Here is a 21010-nt window from a genome sequence, read left to right as displayed (position 1 = left end):
AAAAAGGGCTTCTGTTGTGAGTGGCACACATAGGGCAGCTTGCTTGTTCTTTGTGCGGAATCGACATCAAGAGACTTTGGAAGCATAATTTTTTGGTACTTGGGCAGCTGGTGATCATTGGTCCCGATGCCCTCAAAAAAAAACCTTTGTGTAGAAATCAAGCTGGCTTGCTTTCTATGTTTCTGTTACTGAAGGGGAAGAAGGAACTTTCTTTTCAGTGTTCTGAGAGGATTATGTTTGGGTATCACCAGAGGTTTTAAATTCCCATCCTGAGGGGACACCCCCCAACTTTGGAACAAGGGAGGCCCTGAGTGACTGGGGGTGATAAGTGACCCTACCTTCAGGTGGAGGGGTGGTAGCTGTGTGGTCTGCACCGCAGCCTTGCTTAGCATTGTATGCGATGGACAAGGAAGGGACAGTAAAAACCCTTTGGCCAGTCTTTGTCTTTTGGTGTCCTTACTGGGGTTTTGGGGTTTTTTTTGTTTTGGCCATGCTGTGTGCCATGTGGGATCTTAGTTCCCCAACCAGGGATCGAACCCGTGCCCCCTGCAGTGAAAGCTCGGAGTCTTAACCACTGGACTGCCAGGGAACTCCCTCGGTGTCCTTAAATTTCTGTCTCCTTGTGATTAAATGAATGAAATTACAAGCTCCCTCAGGAAAGGGGAGGCAGTCACTGGCTGGGAAGTTCAAAACCACACTTTATCTATGACTAAGGAACATAGACGCTTTCAGTAATCATCTTATTTCTTTTTTTCAATCACTCTGAACTATATTCTGCTTTACAGATGTGAGGAAACTGAGGCTAAGAGAGGAAAGTAATGTGGTCAGACTCACAAGGAAACACAGAGGTAGGATTTGCAGACCCTGCCATATGGTGCGGAGGTTTTCTAAGGAAACGCTGCCTAGGAACCCGGCCCACCCCCACTCCTTATCCATTCTAACCTCCAAGTGTTGTGACAACACGTAGCGACTCCTTTCCCCATCCCAAGTGGTGATCTTAACAGTGAACCCTTTAATTCTTCCTCTCGGGGACATCCATCTCATCTATGACATGTAGCAAAGATCATTAATCGAGAAAATTGGAATATTAGTGGCTCAGATTCTCATCCCCATCGGGAGACCAAACACACACATACCAAGGAGAAACCATACACAGGTTTATTTTATTGTATTTCTACAAAGGCAACATCAACTTACCCTGTTAAAATCACTTCTGAAAATAAATTTTCTGGAAATGCATTCTTTATAAATGTAAAGCGTGCAATAATGTGTAAATTTACAGAAACATTTTAAACTGGTTAACTCAGGTAATAGTCTGTAAAATAGGTTTTGTTTCTGGAGATAGTACAGGTATCCCTAGACTTTCTTAAAGTCTTTACTTAATTCTGATTAAGGCTGTACGAACAGAGATTTATCTTAATGGTGTAAAATGATTAATTACATAATTAAAATGACCTGTAAGAACTTTTGAGTCATGCAAAAGTTAAAAAGCAGGGCCAGTATTTTAAAAGAGAGGATGACACCTTGGAAAGTCATTTTTATGCCACATCAGCGATAACTTTTAGTGGATTATTCTTGCCTCACTTGACGGCAGGCACTTCAAAATGATTAAGGAAAAATTGTCATACTTGATTAGTCCTCATCATTTTTGGTTTTGAAGGAAATGTTTGTAAATGAGTAAAAGACCCCAAATAAATGTGTCTGGGCCTATGTATTATTTTTTTAATTTGAATATTCATCTGTTATAATTAAAACAAAACATGTCCGCAAGCATATGAAGCTGTGTTTGGATTTCCACAAGTATGTTTAGATTTGTTAATGCCTTGTATTTCATGTTTGGAAATCAGACCATGCTAATGCCTTTTTCTCCTTATGATTGTAATCAGCATTGAAAGCTTGGCTTCCATTAACAGATAAGCCTTTACAATAAAAGAATCAAGATCTAAGTTCATTACTTCACTATTCGTTTCTGCAGACACCTGGCTACATGGAATATACCATGCTTCAGATATATTCTTAGGAAAACACTGGGACAGCATGCCGAAGTTTTCTATATTGTTTCACAAAAAGCTAGAAGTTAATGAAAGGGCTCATTTTCACAGCAAGAAGTAGAGATTTACTCCCCCAGTCAATTCTCTACAGTCCCCTCTAGAGAATCCCATGAGTTCAGGTTAGAAGGGACTGGTCTTCCCTTTCCAAAATCATCCAATTCCTCATTGAAACACTGCTCAGAATCCTCCTCGGGTTTACTCATCCCTGCAGGAAAGCCTGGTGCGAGGAAGGACACCTTGGTCCGGGTGAACTCTGGTCACACTGAACTTGTACTTGGCAGGAAGAAAAGCTGACTGCAGGGTGAGAAGCCCTACTTTTTGCAGTGGATATAATTCTTCCCGGTACTTGTTCAGAAAACTCTTACTACAATACAATTTTAAATAAGCTCTTAATTTGAGAAGCTTATTAACTCTGCTTTTCACATTTTCATCTTTTACAGAGCATCGTGGAGATCGTGGTCCACCGTGGACTGTGTGTAAGATGAGCTGGGGGTGTCGGGGTAAATCGGGAGGAACCTACAGTACTGGCAGAGCACCAAAGTGCCCCGGCAGGTTTTGAAGAGCTGTACGATGTACTTGCGAAATTTCTGCCCCAGGAAAAAGTAGATGACCGGATTAAGGCAGCAGTGAACAAAAGCCAAGGTCTCTGTGGCCTGAATGGCATAGTCCAGGTGCCTCTCAAAGGTGCAGTCTTGAAGGACCTCCAGCTCCACCAGGGTGTCCAGGAAGAGCACCACGTTGTAAGGGGTCCAGAACCCCAGGAAGAGGACCACCACGGCAAAGATCATCTTCACTGCCTTGTTCTTCTTCTCATTTTTGCAGTGCTGCAAGGTCCTAATGATCATGGAGTAGCAGAACAGCATGATCCCCAAGGGGATCACTAGCCCTAGAACGTTGATCTCCAGGGAGCTCAGAACCTTCCACCTCGTGGAGTTGAAAGAGTACTTGGTTTTGCAGTAGGTGTGGTTGTGCTCAGTATAACACGTGCTGAACACAAGGCCTGGGAGGGAGGCAAGCACAGCCACTGCCCACGTGGCCACGCTGGTGATGACCCCGTAAGTCAAGGTCCTCGCTCTCAGGGAGAAGACCGCGTGCACAATGGCCAGGTACCTGTCGATGCTCATGAGTGTGATGAAGAATATGCCACTGTAGAAGCCCACCAGGTACATCCAGGAAACTAGCTTGCAGAGGCCGAGCCCGAACACCCACTGGTCTGCGGCATAGTAGCCCCAGAAAGGGAGCGAGAGCACAAAGAGCAGGTCCGAGATGGCAAGGTTGAGCAGGTACACGTCGGTCATGGACTTGAGCCGCTTGTACTTGAACAGGACCAGAACCACCACAGAATTTCCAAGCAGACCAAACAGAAAGACCAAGGAGTAGAGGGGGGGCAGGAAGAGCTCCCCAAATGCCTTGATACCTTCCTTGGTGCAAGGTTTGGGGATGCTTTCATAAAGATAATAATTGTTATAGATGCTTTCATCCAGGGTGGTGTCTGCTATACCCGTGGGGTTCATTTTCAGATATACAGGCTTCTCACGGCAGGTCTGAGCCCAACCAGAAGAACCTAATGAGTGGAAAAGCCAACAAGATTTCTATCAGAACAAAAGAAAATCAGAATGGTGCTGCGTACAGAGCACAACTGCTTCGTATTTTGCTCAGATCACCATACACTCTTCCCAACCTTCCCACATTGAAGGGCTCAGGTCCTTGAACTGAAGGGCAGTGCAGCCAAAGTGAAATAATCCTGCCCTTTGGAGGCAGATTCCAAATTACAGCTCTGTCACTTTTTCTACCCCTCTGCTGGGAGCTCTGGTTCTCCTGTTTGTAAGCGGGGGTAGTAAAACCTCTTTATCAACAAGAGGTTTTTCTTTTTTTTTTTTTGAAGATTTTTTTTTTCAATACAGGGACCATTTTTAAAGTCTTTATTGAATTTTGTTACAATATTGCTTCTGTTTTATGTTTTTTGGCCGTGAGGCATGTGGGATATTAGCTCCCCGACCAGAGATTGAACCCGCATCCCCTGAACCAGAAGGCGAAGTCTTAACCACTGGACTGCCAGGGAAGTCCCAATGATGAGGTGTTTTTCAAAAATATATTTCTGAAAGTTAGTCTGGCATTACTGAAATCACTCGCAAGAATGACAAGACTAGCTGACGTGCCCAACAGAACTTTATCCAGGGCCTTTCTAACATGAAAGCCAAAAACAAAAAATTAAAAAAAGATTTAAAAATCTATGCATGTTTCCCCTTCAGACTGTAACACCAAAAATTCAGTGATGACTTAGGTAAATCATCAGGCTAGAAGGGAACCAGGTTGGCCTCTTGCCTTTATATAAAAATTCTGGGGGCTTCCCTGGTGGCACAGTGGTTAAGAATCCGCCTGCCAATAAAGGGGGCACGGGTACGAGCCCTGGTCCAGGAAGATCCCACATGCCACGGAGCAACTAAGCCCGTGTGCCACAACTACTGAGCCTGCGCTCTAGAGCCCAAGAGCCACAACTACTGAGCCCACGCGCCACCGCTACTGAAGCCCGTGCGCCTACAGCCCGTGCTCCGCAACAAGAGAGGCCACCGCAATGAGAAGCCCGCCCACCGCAATGAAGAGCAGCCCCCGCTGGCTGCAACTAGAGGAAGCCCGCAGGCAGCAACGAAGACCCAACGCAGCCAAAAATAAATTAATTAATAAATAAATCTATTTTAAAAAAAAAATTCTGGGACTTCCCTGGTGGTCCAGTGGTTAAGAATCCACCTTCCGATGCAGGGGATGTGGGTTCAATCCCTGGTCAGGGAACTGAGATCCCATATGCCGCTGGGCAACTGAGCCTGTGCGCCACAACTAGATTGCCCACATGCCACAATGAAGCTCCTGCGTGCCACAACTAAGACCCAATGCAGCCAAATAAATAAATAAATATTTTTTAAAAAAAGAATAAAAGGAAAGGGGGCAAGGACCAAGAAAATATTTCTTTTTAAAAATTCTAGGGGCTTCCCTGGTGGCGCAGTGGTTGAGAGTCCGCCTGCCGATGCAGGGGACACGGGTTCGTGCCCCGGTCCGGGAAGATCCCACGTGCCGCGGAGCGGCTGGGCCCGTGCACCATGGCCGCTGAGCCTGCGCATCCGGAGCCTGTGCTCCCCAACGGGAGAGGCCACAGCAGTGAGAGGCCCGCGTACCGCAAAAAAAAAAAAAAAAAAAATCAATCTTACACACTGAATCCTATCAGAGTGGGAGTTAGCAGGACAGATCTAGAAAAGGCACATCATAGCCAGAAATAAAATCTCTACCTCGCCAACCACCCTCATTTCTTATCTAAATTGGCAGATGAAGAGGTTACCTTCTTAAAGTTATTCACACGTCCACATGTAAATCGGAGCAATGCAGGAGGCTTTCCAACTCAAGGCCACCTCCTCTTGCATCCTTCTTAGTGGCACCCTGATATTCCTTATCAAAACCCTTTCACATTGTTCGATAATTCACATCTATTCCCCATCTCCCACCCTGACCTCCACACACCCAAACACCCAAGCTACGTGTTTCTCAAGAGAGAGGTTTTGGTTTATTCCTGCAAACAGATGCTGAAGACCTGGGGCATCTCAGGGTCTCAAAAAAAAAAAAAAAACTGTTAAATGATTATCAAGTCTAGTTAAATGAATAACAATTCTAGCCTTCCTCCATAATTTTACCAGTGAAAATGAAAGGAATAAGAGAGACTGAGGTGTTAGGAAATTATCAGGAGAAGAAACGAAAGTCAACACAGCTGGTAAATGTCTGGAATTATTCTGCAGGCCTTATTTGGCAGGTGTTTCTTGACCTGGGAGTCTTGATAGAAGCCAGAAGCGGAAAAGTGTATATGCTGAATGAAAATTAGCTGTGTGTTCTGAGCCTGTGGCTTAGGCCACATGTGTGCAGGAGGAGAGCCCTGTATGTATGTGAGCGCCAGTCAGATGAGGGCTGGGAGGGTGGGTTGTGTGTGAGCTTCAGGACAGGTGCCAACAGAACGACCAGCAGGATGACCAGGATGCCTGAGTGATAGGGTTAGCTGTGTGGCTGGGCAGCTCTCAGCGCTTCCAAAGTCCACACACCTGTGGACAAAGCAATGCAGGGCCTGAGGCCCTGGGAACGTGTCCCCTCACCCGCACCCCCCTACCCCCCCGGCCACGCCGGCCCCTTACCTTGTGTTTCTGAAAGTAGCTCCAAGGCAGGTCTGCGAGGCAGTGCCTGGCTTGCTCAAGAAGCACGGCGCTAAGAACGACAGGAGCCTTTGAAGGGCTCGTGGCTTCCTGTGAGCACCAGCTCTGTTCCTCATCCATTTATGCTGAGTTCAAGTGGGGTTTTTTGATAGAAGTAAGAAGCAGAAAATGAGTGACTCTTAGCTTGGGTTCAGGTTAAACTCTTAGTCACTCATTTCCCCAGACTGAAAGCTGGGAAGGTTTGCTCTCTGCAAGATGAGGGAAGTTAAGTTTTTCAAGAGAGAAACTTTTAAATGTTTTAAAATTTATTTGTTGGATTTTTAATTTAAATTTTTTCATTTTAGCTGGCTATGTGCTGTAGAAGTGATCTTTATACTCTGGATCAGTGGGCTGTTTGTTATTTCCCCATCATGGATGTACAGTGGCCAGCAATCAAGATATTCAGTGTTCTCTAAACAGTGGGATCTGAGGAGGTCGGAGTGAGAGGCCAGATTTATTTAAGAATAAGGATAGTCAGGAGGAGAGAAAAGTGTATCCAAATGTCTGGCAGTGATGTGGAGGCCCTAGTCAACCACATTCAATAAACATCCTCAGCCTGGTGTAAAGTGACATGACAACAAAGCTCTAAGCCCTTTTCCCAACAGGAAGAGCCCTCCCCCAAGCCCCTTCCACTGAGAAACAGCAGAGCTTCCCCTGACAGTGCTCCTGGCTGAGAGCTTCTTCAGGTTCATGTACCCATTGTAGCCAAGGAGCTGACATCAGTCCTGAGTCTTTTCTATATGGTATCCTGCCAGCTTCTGCCAACTCCCAGCCATTTCCTTCTATGTGTCCACAGTTGCTTGGCTCTTTGGTTCAGCTTACAAGAGCCACAAATGTCATTTTTCCTGAGGAATTTGCATAAATAAGAACTGAAAAATTGAGCTAGAGTGGTGTTTATCAACCTTTTTTTTTCCATTATCACCCCTCCCAAGGAGTCTTTTTGGATTTTTTTTTCCTAGTCACCTCCCCATGATATATTTTAATACCACAGATAAATAGGGAAGTTCCCTGGTGGTCTAGTGGTTATGATTCAGTGGCCCGGGTTCGATCTCTCGTCTGGGTACTGAGATCCCACAAGCTGCTTGGTGCAGCCAAATTAATAATAATAATAATACCACAGATAAATAGTAAATCTGCTTATGTTTCATATATATATATGCAAATATATATGCTTTATATATATATAAAAGAGTAAGGTTTGTTTAGGGTGGGGGGAGTTGCTTCTGGCTTCTAACGGGAAAAGACCAGAAATGCTGCTTAAAATCCTACCGCACACAGGCCAGCCCTCCACAATACAGTCGTCCAGCCCAGAAGGCCAGCAGTGCTGAGGCTGAGGACTCCTCAGCTAGAGTAATATTCCCACCTGTGAACTGTGGAACCAGATTCATAGAAATCCAGTGAAAAGGAAATAGACAAATAACCTTAGGGAATGCTGTTCTTGGATTCAGGTTAAATACAGTTCCTTACGGCAGTGCTTTCCAGTGCTAATAGTATCATGAACTCTGGAAGCAGATGTAGAGTAAAAATGTCCCAGATATATTTTGTTGCCAGAGCTGACACCAGATCCTTGCTCAAAACCCTCCAACCCCTCCCTTGGACAGGAACTAACATGTATCTTTAAGTCATAGGGTCTGGAGACAAAAAAGCGGAGTTATAGGAAGAGAAAAACGAAAGCCCAGATAGAACCAGCTGGAATCAAGATGAATCTGACCTCCAGCAACCCCTGAGCCTCATTCTATGCTGATTTCACTACATCAGCTACTAAATGACACGGCTGCTCTAGGCTATGACCCAAAGTTGATCCACGTGTGCGAGAAGCTCATCCGTAAACAAAGTTCCCGCTTCTCCATTCTCAGGCCATTTAATAAAGCTTGCACTGCATCAATCTCAGCTTCGTTTTTGTTTCTGGCTGCACGAACCTGAAACTTCCCTGCTGAGGCAGGGGGCCTCGGCTGGGCTAGGGCCCGAGCAGGGGTCCATACGACCTGATTCGGTAACAATTTGACCAGTAAATCCATGCCCATTATACAGAGTAACTTATTTTTAGAAATGCAGAGCCTGAGGAAGGTTCCACCATGGAATTAGAGGCCTTGAGGGACGAGTTACCCTGGGCAAGGCCATCTGAGCATGTTGCGTAAGTCTCCATGGACCCTCCATGGAGGGGGGAGAAGTGGTAAGGTCTAGAACAGATGATATCTGGATGTCCAAATTGTCATCAGTGGTAGTTGGTCGTTGTGGGTCTGGAGATGGTCCCTTAAAGCTAGTTGGTGCTCCCTTGACTGACTGGCCATGTGACAGACACCTGGCCCCATGAGTGGGGATAAGCCCAAGCTCCAGGGTCCATGTTAGCTAAGGGCACTTGCTTTTTGAGACCTGCTCAGTCTGGGTTTGGATCTCAGGGCCACCATGTACTAGCTATACGAACCTCAATTTTCTCATCTGTAAAAAAGGGTGATAAAGCCTGAGGATTGTGGGAGGATTAATGACCTAATGTTTGTAAAACACTTAGCATGGTGCCTGGTACAGATATGTGCTCAAAATGGCACCAGCTGTGAAAATTAGTAGGATAAATAAAACACACAGGAATAGCTTTCTCTCTTGAAATGGGTGAGCCTGGCATGTTGCCCTTAGCCATAACTAGGAATCCAGGAAATATTTTGATTTAGACGCAGCGGGCCACAATCAATTTCTGAGTTGCTGTTCAGGTTAAAAGCAGGTTTCAGGGCTTCCCTGATGGTGCAGTGGTTAAGAATCCGCCTGCCAATGCAGGGGACACAGGTTCGAGCCCTGGTCCAGGAAGATCCCACATGCCGCGGAGCAACTAAGCCCGTGAGCCACAACTACTGAGCCTGAGCTCTAGAGCCCGCAAGCCACAACTACTGAGCCCACGTGCCACAACTACTGAAGCCCGCACACCTAGAGCCTGTGCTCTGCAACAAGAGAAGCCACAACAATGAGAAGCTGGCACACCGCAACGAAGAGTAGCCTCTGCTCACTGCAACTAAAGAAAGCTCGTGCACAGCAACGAAGACCCAACACAGCCAAAAATAAATTAATTAATTAATTAATTAAAAAAAAAAAAAAGCAGGTTTCAGATTTCCAACTTGCAAAGGTTACTGCCCTGGAGAAAGTTGGTCTTCAGGTTTGCAAAGTAATAATGATAGTGTCCTGGAGAAACACTAAATAGGTTTTCCCTCCAGTAAGGGATTCAAAACTAAACAATATCCCCACCCACCAAAAAAAAAAAAAAAAAAAAGAATAAAGGTTGAAATTTTAAGAATCCAGAGAAGCCTGCTGTCGGACCCAAAGCCGTCTGGGAGCCCCTAATTGTTGCTCCAGGTTCTTTCAGGTGTACGTGTCTGTTGTTCCCAGTGCTCTACTGGGCTAGAGAAAGAGGAGGAACCTGTCCTGAATCCTCGCAGTGAAAATTAAGGAAAGCCTGAGAACCAAGGCAAGATGGAAAACAAAGAACAGCCACTGGTTGCGGGAAAGCCGGGAGTAGCTTGTACTGTGGAAGACAAGGAAAAGTTAGAAAACAAGAGAAGGACAGATCTCAGGGGAAAGACAGAAGATGAGGAAGTACTAAAGGATAAGGAAAAGCCAGAGAGTGAGGCAAAGCCAAAAGAAGGAAATCCAGTAAGTGAGGGAAAGCCAGTGAGCGAGGGAAAGCCAAAAGAAGAAAAGCCAGCCAGCAAACCAAGGGCTGCAGGAAAGCGCCCAGCTGGGGATGATGTACCCAGGAAGGCCAAAAGAAAAACCAACAAGGGGCTGGCTCAGTGTCTCAAGGAATACAAGGAGGCCATACACGATATGCATTTGAGCAATGAAGCGATGATAAGAGAATTTGACGAGATGGCTAGGGTGGAGGATGAGGTGAAGAAAACCAGACAGAAATTGGATGCAAAAAAGTTTACAGGACCCCTTCCACCCGAGGGGCCCAAGGGAACTCAGGGGTGGCTGCAGGGCCCCACAAAGGGGCTTTGAAGACATTCCTTTTGTGTAGTGCCCCTGGCAGGCATTTGCAAGGCCCTATGCTTTATTTAACCTTATGCTAATACTATGCTTTAGGTGTCACTCTCTTTATCCAACTGCAGCCCTGTGTGTTTCAGTAGCAGATTTTCATCCATTGCATGGAAAAATGTTTATGGTGCATTGTAAAATGTTTAAAAAACCAGTTTTCAGAACCATATATACGGCATCAGTCCATTTTTGTAAAACTACAAAGATACTTACCTAGTGATCCATGTACAGAAAAAACTCGGAAAGCTGTGTCTACTAAAAGATTAACAGTGGTTTAAAAAAAAAAGAAAAATCCAGAGAAGGGAGGTGGTGCACTCAAAGGCAACACAGCCAGAGACACAGTCAGGGCTAACGCCTATCCTCCTGACATTTTCATGGACAATATCTTTTATTGAGCTAAGTTTCTGAAACCTGACCAGAGAGAAGGTGACCAACAAAAAAATACCCAGAGCAAACCCACCCCCAAAGCAAGGTGGTATGTCATATGCTGCACAGCACAGACCTTCAGCAAGAAACAAAGCGATAGCGTGAGCCTACAGCGCCCCCTAGTGGACCAAATCTTATTTCACGACCAAAGACATCAAAATACAATCCCCGGGCCACAGGTACCGTAGCCACCCAGCGTGTCTGACACTGGAAGGCAAAAACTCCCAAGGCCTTCAGGAGGCGCTCCATGGACCTCTGCTGCACAGCAGAGGTGATAAAGCATCCAGAATTTGGTGTCAGACCTGTTACTTACAGCTTAAAATGAGAGAAGGCTGTGAGGCAGGCCACACAGGGGTTGCACCCAAGGACAGTAACAGCAAGCGAGAGCTGTAGGGGGCAACTTATGTATGGCAAGCAGGGTGGGGTTAATTAGTTTTCAAGAGTTCTCTGTTGATTGGCTAAGTTGAAAAACTTTGTAGGCTTGGAGCAGAGGAGCTGTCCCTAGTCATCTATTCCCAGTCCCCAGGACAATTAGGGCTGGTTCCTAGTGATCCCAGAGTACACACAAGAGGCTAATGGGGGAAGTGACTGGGGTATGGACCTAACTCCTCAAAAAGGGGAACTGACCGGTCCTCAAAACTGGGTCAAGAAAGCATTTGAACAAACTATATTACAGGGGAGGTCTGAAGAAACAGAAAAAACTTTGGAAAGGAAATAAAAGATTGCAAACAGTTAAATTACAAATGGGCTGTTTCGTTTTGTTTTTTGACAATAACTAAAAATTACTGCACATTTGAAAACTAGAAAACACATTTTCATGTAACCTGGATGTCAAAGAAAATACTATAGAAAATAGAAAACACTTATAACTGAATGATAATAAAATATCATTTATCCAATATTGTGGTCTGGGACTTCTCTGGCAGTCCAGTGATTAAGACTCCAAGCTTACACTACAGGGGGTGTGGGTGGGGGAACTAAGATCCTAACATGCTGTCCAGTGCGACCAAAAAAAACAAACAACAACAACAACAAAAATTGTGGTCGGCAGCTAAAGAGGCTCTTAGAGGATAATTTAGACCTTAAATGTTTATACCAGAAAAGAAGAAAGGCTACAAATTGGTAAGAAGTGTTTAACTTGAAAAAGAAACTGCAGAAAAAGGAAGAGTAGAAGAAACTCAAAAAGGGTATAAGGAAGGACTTTTCTGGTGGCCTAGTGGTTAGGATTCCAGGCTTTCCCTGAGGTGGCCCAGGTTCAATCCCTGGTCGGGGAAGATCCCACAAGCTGTGCGGTGTGGCAAAAAAGAAAAAAGAAGAAGAAGAAGAAGAAAAAAAAGAGTTTAAGGAAAAAATAATAAACATAAGAGAGAAATTAGTTAAACAGAAATTGAAAGTGGGGCTTCCATGGTGGCGCAGTGGTTAAGAATCCGCCTGCCAATGCAGGGGACACAGGTTTGATGCCTGGTCCGGGAAGATCCCACACGCCGTGGAGCAACTAAGCCCGTGAGCCACAACTACTGAGCCCACATGCCACAACTACTGAAGCCCGTGCGCCTAGAGCCCATGCTCCGCAACAAGAGAAACCACCGCAATGAGAAGCCTGTGCACCGCAATGAAGAGTAGCCCCCAGGGATTCCCTGGTGGCGCAGTGGTTGAGAGTCCGCCTGCCGATGCAGGGGACACGGGTTCGTGCCCAGTCCAGGAAGATCCCACATGCCGCGGAGCAGCTAGGCCCATAAGCCATGGCTGCTGAGCCTGTGCGTCCAGAGCCTGTGCTCCGCAATGGGAGAGGCCACAACACTGAGAGGCCTGCGTACCGAAAAAAAAAAAAAAAGAGTAGCCCCCACTTGTTGCAACTAGAGAAAGCCCGAGCGCAGCGACGAAGACCCAATGCAGCCAAACATAAATAAATTAATTAATAAATAAATGTATAAAAAAAAAGAAATTGAAAGTAAAATAGACCCATAAAAGTATTTGAAAACAATAACAAAATTCACAAACCTCTAGGAAGATAAGTAAAGAAAAAATAGGAAAGAATCTTGGGAATGTAAAGGGAGAAATAAATACAGAGCAGAGACTTAAAAGATAATAAATATTATGAATGATTTTATTACAATGGATTTGAAAACTTAAATGAAATGGATAAATTCCTAGAAAAATCTACCTACCAAAATTGTCTCAAAAAGAAGTATAAATCAGTCAAAAATTAAATAAAAATTGACATAATCTTTCAAAACTTGAATCAGTAGTTTAAATGCTTTGCACAAAAACAAAGTTAAAAAAAAAAACCCTCAGGATGGTTTTATAGGAAAATTCTACCAAACATGCAAGGATTTTTTTTTTTATTGGCATATAGCTGCTTTACAATGTTGTGTTAGTTTCTGCTGTACAGCAAGGTGAATCAGTTACACACATACATATATCCCCTCCTTTTTGGATTTCCTTTACATTTAGGTCACCACAGAGCACTGAGTAGAGTTCCCTGTGCTATACAGTAGGTTCTCATTAGTTATCTATTTTAGGTTCTCATTAGTTATCTATTTTATACATAGTAGTGTATATATGTCAACCCCAATCTCCCAATTCATCCCACTCCCACCCCTTCCCCCCTTAGTATCCATACGTTTGTTCTCTACGTGTCTCTATTTCTGCTTTGCAAGTAGATCTATCTGTACCATTTTTCTAAATTTCACATATATGCATTAATATATAACATCTGTTTTTCTCTGACTTACTTCAGTTAGTATGGTAACCTCTAAGTCCATCCATGTTGCTGAAAATATCATTCTTTCATTCTTTTTTATGGCTGTGTAATATTCCATTGTATATATGTACCACATCTTCTTTATCCATTCCCCTGTTGATGGACATTTAGGTTGCCATGCAAGGATTTTTGTTTCTTTGCTAACTACACATCTCTAGCACCTAAAACAATGTCACACATGGGATATGCTCAAAATTATTCACTGAATGAATATCTTATACAAATTACTTTATATGACATAACCAAGAAACTTAAGACTTCAGTAATGGGCAAAAAGTATAAAAGTAACAACTCACCAAATAGAAAATACAATTAGTAATAAATGATAATGGAATAATGTGCAATCTTCCTAGCAAACAACAACAAAAGCAAGAGATTTTTTCCTAAGAATTTAAGTTGTGACCAATTCTCCTAGGTGAAAATTAATTCAATGATTCAACAAGATTTCCTGAACATCTCCTACATACTGGACAATGGTGATTTCAAGAGGAAGTGTCCATGTTTCAGGGCACCAGTTCACAATCAAGTGGAGGAGATGACAATATAAGAAGATAGTTATGATAGAATATTATGTAAAATAAGACTGAAAAAAAAAAGATTGAACAGAACTGTATAATAAAATAAAGAGATAATTTTATAAAGTATAATACTGAGTAAGTGAGATATGAGCACAATTCTATAACAGAACAGAAATCATACCTGGCTCTGCTTGTTAGAATGAAGGAAGGCTCCTAAGAAGAGTTGATATTTGCCAACCATATTCGCCAAATGAAGGCATGATGTAAGGACTGACTGGCAAGGCTAAGGAAACAGTGGGGTCAGAGGCAAGGAATAGAGAAAGGGCAGGAAACCTGTTTGGGATGGTGATGCTCAGTGTAATAGGCAGGGAGGGACACTAATGGTAACTGAGATCAGACACAGGCTGACATCATCACTGGCATCAGCGTTCTTTGAAATAAGAGAAACCATAATCTCATCAATGCTCTTCTTTCTAATCGAACGTTAGCTCTACCTCTGAGCACAGTGATGCGGATGTGTCGTAGGCTCCACCCAGTAGGTAGCTCTTGGGAACACCCCATGGGATAGTCACCTTCCACTTCCTTGCTTTCTTTTGAGCTCCTGATGGTTTTCTTCTGCCCCAAAGCACACCAGGGCCAGCTTAGCCAGTGTGCAGCACCCCTTCTTTGGATTTAACCCTGACAATTTTCCTTCCCGTTAGGTGAGGATAGGAGACAACAGCTAATTTCCTCTTTGCATCCAAGGAACTAAATATAACACACAAGTACTGCCAAATTCTGAATAATAAAATATGCATTATTCTCTTTTTATGAACAAATGTATTAGTGTGAAGTCAAGTGGAGGCCAGCGTTCATGAAGGAACAAATCCAATCATCTCAAACAGATCGATGGTTGATTACACACCTTACTCCTCCCAGGGGTGATGCTTGACGCCAGAAGGGAGCTGGAGCCCAGAGTCCAACGACCTCATTCCCACCCAGCCGGTCCCCATGTTACAGTTACTCACTGAGGGGAAAAAACTGCCCAGGGTCATTGGCCAGAGGGTATTTCGATCCCCTGAGGTAGATTTTTTTTCTGGGTGAGGCTCGGACACCTCAGAGCCTGCCCCCCAGTGCGGGCCCTCGTGCTCTGAGGAGAGTGGGGCCCAGCCCTCCCACCAACCTCTGAGCTTCTGAACCCTAACTTCCGACACCCCTACCCCTATACAAAACCCACCAGTGGCCCAGAGAGGAGAAAGTGAGAGAAATATGGTAGGCAGCGGATAAAGCCTGAAAGGCTTCGCTCCAGCCTGGCTCAGGCTCACAAGGGTCTTGTCTGTAGGGCACAAGGAGGGGTGGTGCCTCACAGCCTACCAGCCAAGGGAGCAGCATGGGGGCATGGCTTCAGATGAGTTGGTCATGGCTACCTGCCCCCTACCTGCTCAACACTGACCAGCAGGAGACACCAAACACCTACTGCCACTCCCAGCAGCCGCTTCGGCAGCACAGCTCTTCAACCCGTTCCCTTTGCTTCTGCTTGGGAGAGGCTGCAAGAAGCTGTATGGTTGATCTAAGAACCTTGCTCATCTCTTTCCTCAAATTCACACAATAAAGAATGCCAAACACTGGCAGGCTGGGGCAACACTCCTGCTTTTTCATCTTTGCTGTACCTAATCAAAAGAAACATATACATAACCGTATGATTTATGAGTTTATTTGCTGAATCATTCCTCAGTTATGGAGGCCAATTTCAATGACTTTCTTCCAGAGATAGACTTTTTACATTATTAGGAAGCCCCCCGAATATTGTCTACCACCCCCCCACCCCCCGGCGACTATAGCCCACTGGTGAAATTGCAGTTGTTTGACCCTGAGAAATAGTATGAAAAAAACAATGGGCGACTGTTGATGGGCAGCAGAGTCTCCAGGGAACAGCGCCTAGACCCTAGAGAGGTCCCTTCCACACTGTTAGATACCAACATGTTCCATCAGTTCTTCAGGACATATACTCCACACATAGCAACGATCACCTTTCCTCCTCCAGAGCAACTACCACCCAACACACCTACAATCCACCAGATCCTGTCTCTGGAATAACCAACTGCCTCCAATCCTGACTTTCTACCTGTAAATCAGCCCTGTGAGGTTCTTCCTCCCATCTTAACCCAAGGTTCTACTCCTTCCTGTTAAACACAGTTGAAGACACAAAATATAAAATACAGCTCTGCATATTCAAAGAATATATTTTTATTTTACCATGTAAATAATTTTGGAAATATGACAGTACATTCAATATGAGGAATTTTAATACTGCCATCTTATATGTGAGAGAGGCAGTAGAGAAGAGTATCACAGGCATTTTTACTACAGAGAAACAGTTTACCACAGCCCTCAAGAGGGTACATGAGGAGTCACCATGAGGAAAGAAGTTGGAAAAAAATCTCATTCCTGCAGCTCTGAGAATCCTTGGGTAGGACCTGTGGAGGCAGAAGGTGGCTGTGGAGACTGGAAAACAGACTGCAGAGGTACACTATGGTCTGCTGCCATCTTTTTTTGGTCTAGGGTAAAAAGAGGAGAAAAATCTCTCGGAAAATAATGGCTCCATGATGTGCTAAATAATGAAGCCCTGAACTGCAAAACCCAGGGCTTTCAACAAAGAAAAACAAAACTGCTTAGAAGCAGTTGGGAGAAACCCTGGGCCATATTCCCTTAGGGGTTACTCCCTCCTCAGTGTTCCCAGGTGTCAGACACTGTCTCTCCCATCTCTTAGGAATAGATATCCCTATCCTCCCTCTTCTCTTTCCTCTGGCCTCCTCCGGCCCTGCCATTTCCCTGACACTCCCACGTCAACACTTAGTCCCAGAAGCTGCTTAAACATTAGCACCAAGGGTTAAAGAGCTGGGATATACCAAGCCTTCCTAAGTGCCAGAAGTCAATGTGGAGAGGGAGATGAAGTAGGAAAGACTGAATATTTACCTTATATCCACATAGCCACTGTGATTCTCTCATGCTATGATATTTGAGAACATTCCAAGATAAGAAGTGATACTTAATATAAAATAAAATGTACTTTTAATCAGAAAACATTTTTTATATATTATCTATGGTACTTAAAAATGTCATGTAGAGAAAATTAACTTTTGCTCTTTTCTGAAAATATTTAAAGTTTATATAATAAAACACAAAATGATACTGTGAATATGTTATCAAACAAGAATGTGTGTGTGTGTAAGCTTGTGTGTGTGTGTCCCTGTATACATACACTTTTGGGTGCAAATATTATATAAGCAGTACTCACACCTACACAATGACATCATGTAATAAAAAGCTCATGTACTAAAATGTACCCACGGTACAATGGTATATCTGCATTACACAAGCCCTCCTCCCTCATACTTTTTTTGAAACGGGGCTCATTTTACTTTATGGGACATGCACACATTGTTAGCAGTTCCAAGATATATTTATTTTAATGTCTTGGTTTATTTAAGGAAAAAAGGAAGAGATGTTGTGATCAATAACTGAGTGCTGGAAAAGGATCATTCTTGCATATAATTGAGAAGTGGGACTGACTTGGTCAAAAGTGTCAGCCAAGCTACATTAAACATATTTTAACATACAAAACTGATTTTAGAATTATGAGAGTGAAACAAAGAAATGCATTTTCCATGTTGAATGTAACTTACATCATTTATTCATGAGCAAAATCTTCTAATCAACTAAGTTTTGCAACTAAGGGAATAACTATAGTATTTAAACTCACCCATTTAGTATGTTTTTAAATGCTTTAGCTTCTTTCAGCTTCTCTAAGAGTTTCTGCTTGATGCTTCTATTACCTCCAGAGTTGAATGCCACTCCAAATTCACTGTCACATCCTCATCTGCATACTAGGGCCTCTCATGGGTCATGTGCTATGAAGTAATGTAACCAGCTTTTCAATTCAATCTAATTTTATAGCTAACATTTAAATTCAGCTCAGAATTAATTTGGAGGATCCAAAGAATATTATCATTCTTAAACATGTGGAAAATTTACATGTGAAAAAATATCCCTTCTCAAGAAATTGAGAGTTAAGTTTCAGAACTCTTACCTATGAATGTGATCAAGACGATCATCAACAATATCATTCCCACCCACCTTATGGTTTAGCAGTCATAGTTTATTACAGAGCTTGGAATAGCTGGGGAGAAATATTACTGTAGGCTAAAACCTAGAAACATTCACATAATTAGTTTAATGATAAAGATATTACCCCAGCTGTTATGTCATATGACAGATCTTGACTATTGTTCTTGCACCCAAACTAGGATTCAGTGCTTCATTTTGGCAGTTATTTTAAGGGCCACAATCTGATTATATGCATGTGCAGCCTTTTCATCACAGAATTTAGGAAAAAAAAGTTAAGAACAGAAATAATGTCCTAATTTAAAATATACTTACAGTCACATACAAAAACTAAATTAAATATTAATATTTAGACTCTTGCCTTCTGAGATGGCCCACACTCTGTCCATGGAGTGTGTTTTTCCCAGGGCCGCTCTCACTTTTTGAGATGGACCGCATTCTGTCTATGGAATGTGTACCTCTCTAAATAAAGCCACTTCTTACCGATCACTTTGTCTCTCAGTGGATTCTTTCTGTGACAAGGCATAAAGAACCTGAGCTTCAGTAAGTCCTGACACCAGTTCTGCAGGAACTAATAAGACCCCCACTCAGGTGGAGGATGGAATGATGGTGTTGACCCTCCTGACTTCAACCAACTAAAGCTTGGACTCTGTCGACCTTTGCCCCAATTCTATGCGGAATTCTCCTCAGCTCAAGCCCCCTCCTGAATATGCACATACCCTTAGTTTAAAACTTCCCCAGTTTTGCAGTTCGGGGAGACACCTCTTTGGGAAAAGATCCCCAGTATTCTCCTTACTTGCTGCAAGGAGAATCCTTCCTTCTCCCCAACCCCCCCCAAATTAATATTTAATTAGATCAAAGATTCCTCAATATATAAGTGATACTGGTAGAAATTTAAAGTGCATTTCAAATAATTCTTCCATCAAAGGATCTATTATGGCAATACAGTGGTTCTTGGAGTGTTGTCCTTGGACCCCTAAAGGGGCTTCAGGATTGTTTCAAGGGGCCTATGAGGTCAAAACTATTTTTGTAATACTACTACTAATACCAAAGTAAATAATTTTAACTTCTAAAGAATTTCTAGAATTACAGTTGACCCTTGAACAACGTCGAGGTTAGAGACACCCACCGTCCATGTGGTCAAAAATCCGACTATAAATTAAGTTGGCCCTCCAAGTATGCAGTTCCATGTCCGTGGATTCAACCAACCACGGATCAGATCGTGTAGTGATGTAGTATTTACTATTGAAAAAAATCCACCTATAAGTGGACCCGTGCAGTTCAAACCCATGTTGTTCAAGGGTCAACTATATATCTGTTTGTAACTTTTTTCTTCTATATCCTAAAGAATGTACAAAGAGGGGACTTCCCTGGTGGCACACTGGTTAAGACTCCGCACTCCCAATGCAGGGGGCCCGAATTTGATCCCTGGTCAGGGAACTAGATCGCACATGTATGCTGCAACTAAGGAGCCCACGTGCCACAACTAAGGCCCGGTGCAACCAAATAAATAAATATATATATATATACTTTTTTTTGTAAATAAATAAAGAATGTACAATAAAATATCCCAGAGGCTACAATGTCATGATGCTGCCAGTGGTTTTACCTGCCAATGCTTTTGCACCATTAGTGCAAATATCAACACAGTGAAAAAGGCAAATAACATCTTATTATTATGAAAATAGTTTTGGACTTGCAAACACTCTAAAAGAATCTCTGGTTCCCACCAGAGGGCTCCACATTCCACACTTTGAAAACTGCAGTATTAGGGTAATGAATCTTGCCAACAGGTGACAGAAGGTATAGTTTAGTATCTTCAAATTAATCCTAGCCACAAGTTAAGATATTGTGAGTTATAAAATGTAATCCAGGATTAGGCAAAGCCTTCTTAGATATATAACAAAAGCACAACAACAACAAAAAAAGTAAATTAGACTTACAAAAACTTTTATGCTTCAAAGGATACCATCAAGTAAAAAGACAACCCACAAAATGGGGGAAAAATATATATATATCTGATAAGCGACTTGTATCCAGAATATATAAAAACCCTTACAACTTAATAAGACAAATAACCAAATTTAAAATGAAGAAAGGAGCTGAAGAGACATTTCTTCAAAGAAGAGATACAAACAGCTAATAAGCACATGTAAAAATGGTGAACATCATTAACTATCAGGGAAATGTAAATCAAAACCCCAATGATATACAACTTCACATCCACTAGGATGGCTATAACCCAAAAGACAGATAGTAACAAGTGTTGACAAGAACATAAAGAAACTGGAACCCTCACACATTACTGTGGGAATGTAAAATGGTGCAGCCACTTTGGAAAACAGTTTTCCAAAGTGGTGCAGCCACTTTGGAAGACTGATGACTGGATAAACAAAATGTAATATAGCCATACAATGAACTACTATTCAGCTATAAGAAGGAATGAAGTACTAGTACATGCTACATCATGTATAAACCTAGGAAACATTATGGTAAGTGAAAGAAACCAGTCACAAAGAACAGATATTATTTCATTTACATGAGATGCTCTGAATAGGCAAATCTATAAAGATAGAACGTAGATTAATGGTTACATAGGGCTGGGGGAGAGGAGGATGGGAGAATGGAATGGTGAGCGACTACTAATGAGTATGGGGTTTCTTTTTGGGGTGATGAAAATGTTCTAAAATTGATTATGATAATGGTTGCAAAACTCTGTGAATATACAAAAAGCCACTGGATTGTACCCTTTAAAAAGGTGAATTTTATGGTATGCGAATTATATCTAAATGAAACTGTTACATGTATACATAAGTCAGTGCCCTTATTATGACTTTAAGACACTACATGATCTTAATATTCTTAATATTCTAACCTCATTTCCTACCATCTCTTCCTTTC

General features: G+C 42.8%; 2 protein-coding genes and 1 non-coding gene across 3 annotated transcripts; 2 read left to right on the top strand and 1 right to left on the bottom strand.

Annotated features, from left to right (window-relative positions):
• Positions 1–134, top strand: LOC113610346 (U11 spliceosomal RNA). The gene has a single exon (XR_003429054.1). It is a non-coding gene; the product is annotated as a U11 spliceosomal RNA (small nuclear RNA).
• A 1031-nt stretch (positions 135–1165) lies between these two features.
• On the bottom strand, positions 1166–7210 carry CCR4 (C-C motif chemokine receptor 4). The gene is made up of 2 exons (XM_027088291.1): positions 6221–7210; positions 1166–3615 (listed from the first exon to the last, which is right to left on the bottom strand). Exon 2 carries the CDS (start codon positions 3563–3565, stop codon positions 2486–2488), a length of 1080 nt encoding a protein of 359 aa, XP_026944092.1. The 5' UTR covers positions 3566–3615; positions 6221–7210; the 3' UTR covers positions 1166–2485.
• Positions 7211–9718: 2508 nt separating this feature from the next.
• LOC113610230 (transcription elongation factor A protein-like 4) lies at positions 9719–10466 on the top strand. The gene has a single exon (XM_027088190.1). It carries the CDS (start codon positions 9734–9736, stop codon positions 10259–10261), a length of 528 nt encoding a protein of 175 aa, XP_026943991.1. The 5' UTR covers positions 9719–9733; the 3' UTR covers positions 10262–10466.
• Positions 10467–21010: the final 10544 nt, after the last annotated feature.

This window comes from Aethalodelphis obliquidens, unplaced genomic scaffold (genome assembly GCF_003676395.1).
Source record: "Aethalodelphis obliquidens isolate GAN/ISIS:26980383/991018 unplaced genomic scaffold, ASM367639v1 scaffold62, whole genome shotgun sequence".
NCBI lineage: Eukaryota > Metazoa > Chordata > Mammalia > Artiodactyla > Delphinidae > Aethalodelphis > Aethalodelphis obliquidens.
Note: the sequence above shows the minus strand (reverse complement) of the source record. Positions and strands in the feature narration are given on the sequence as shown.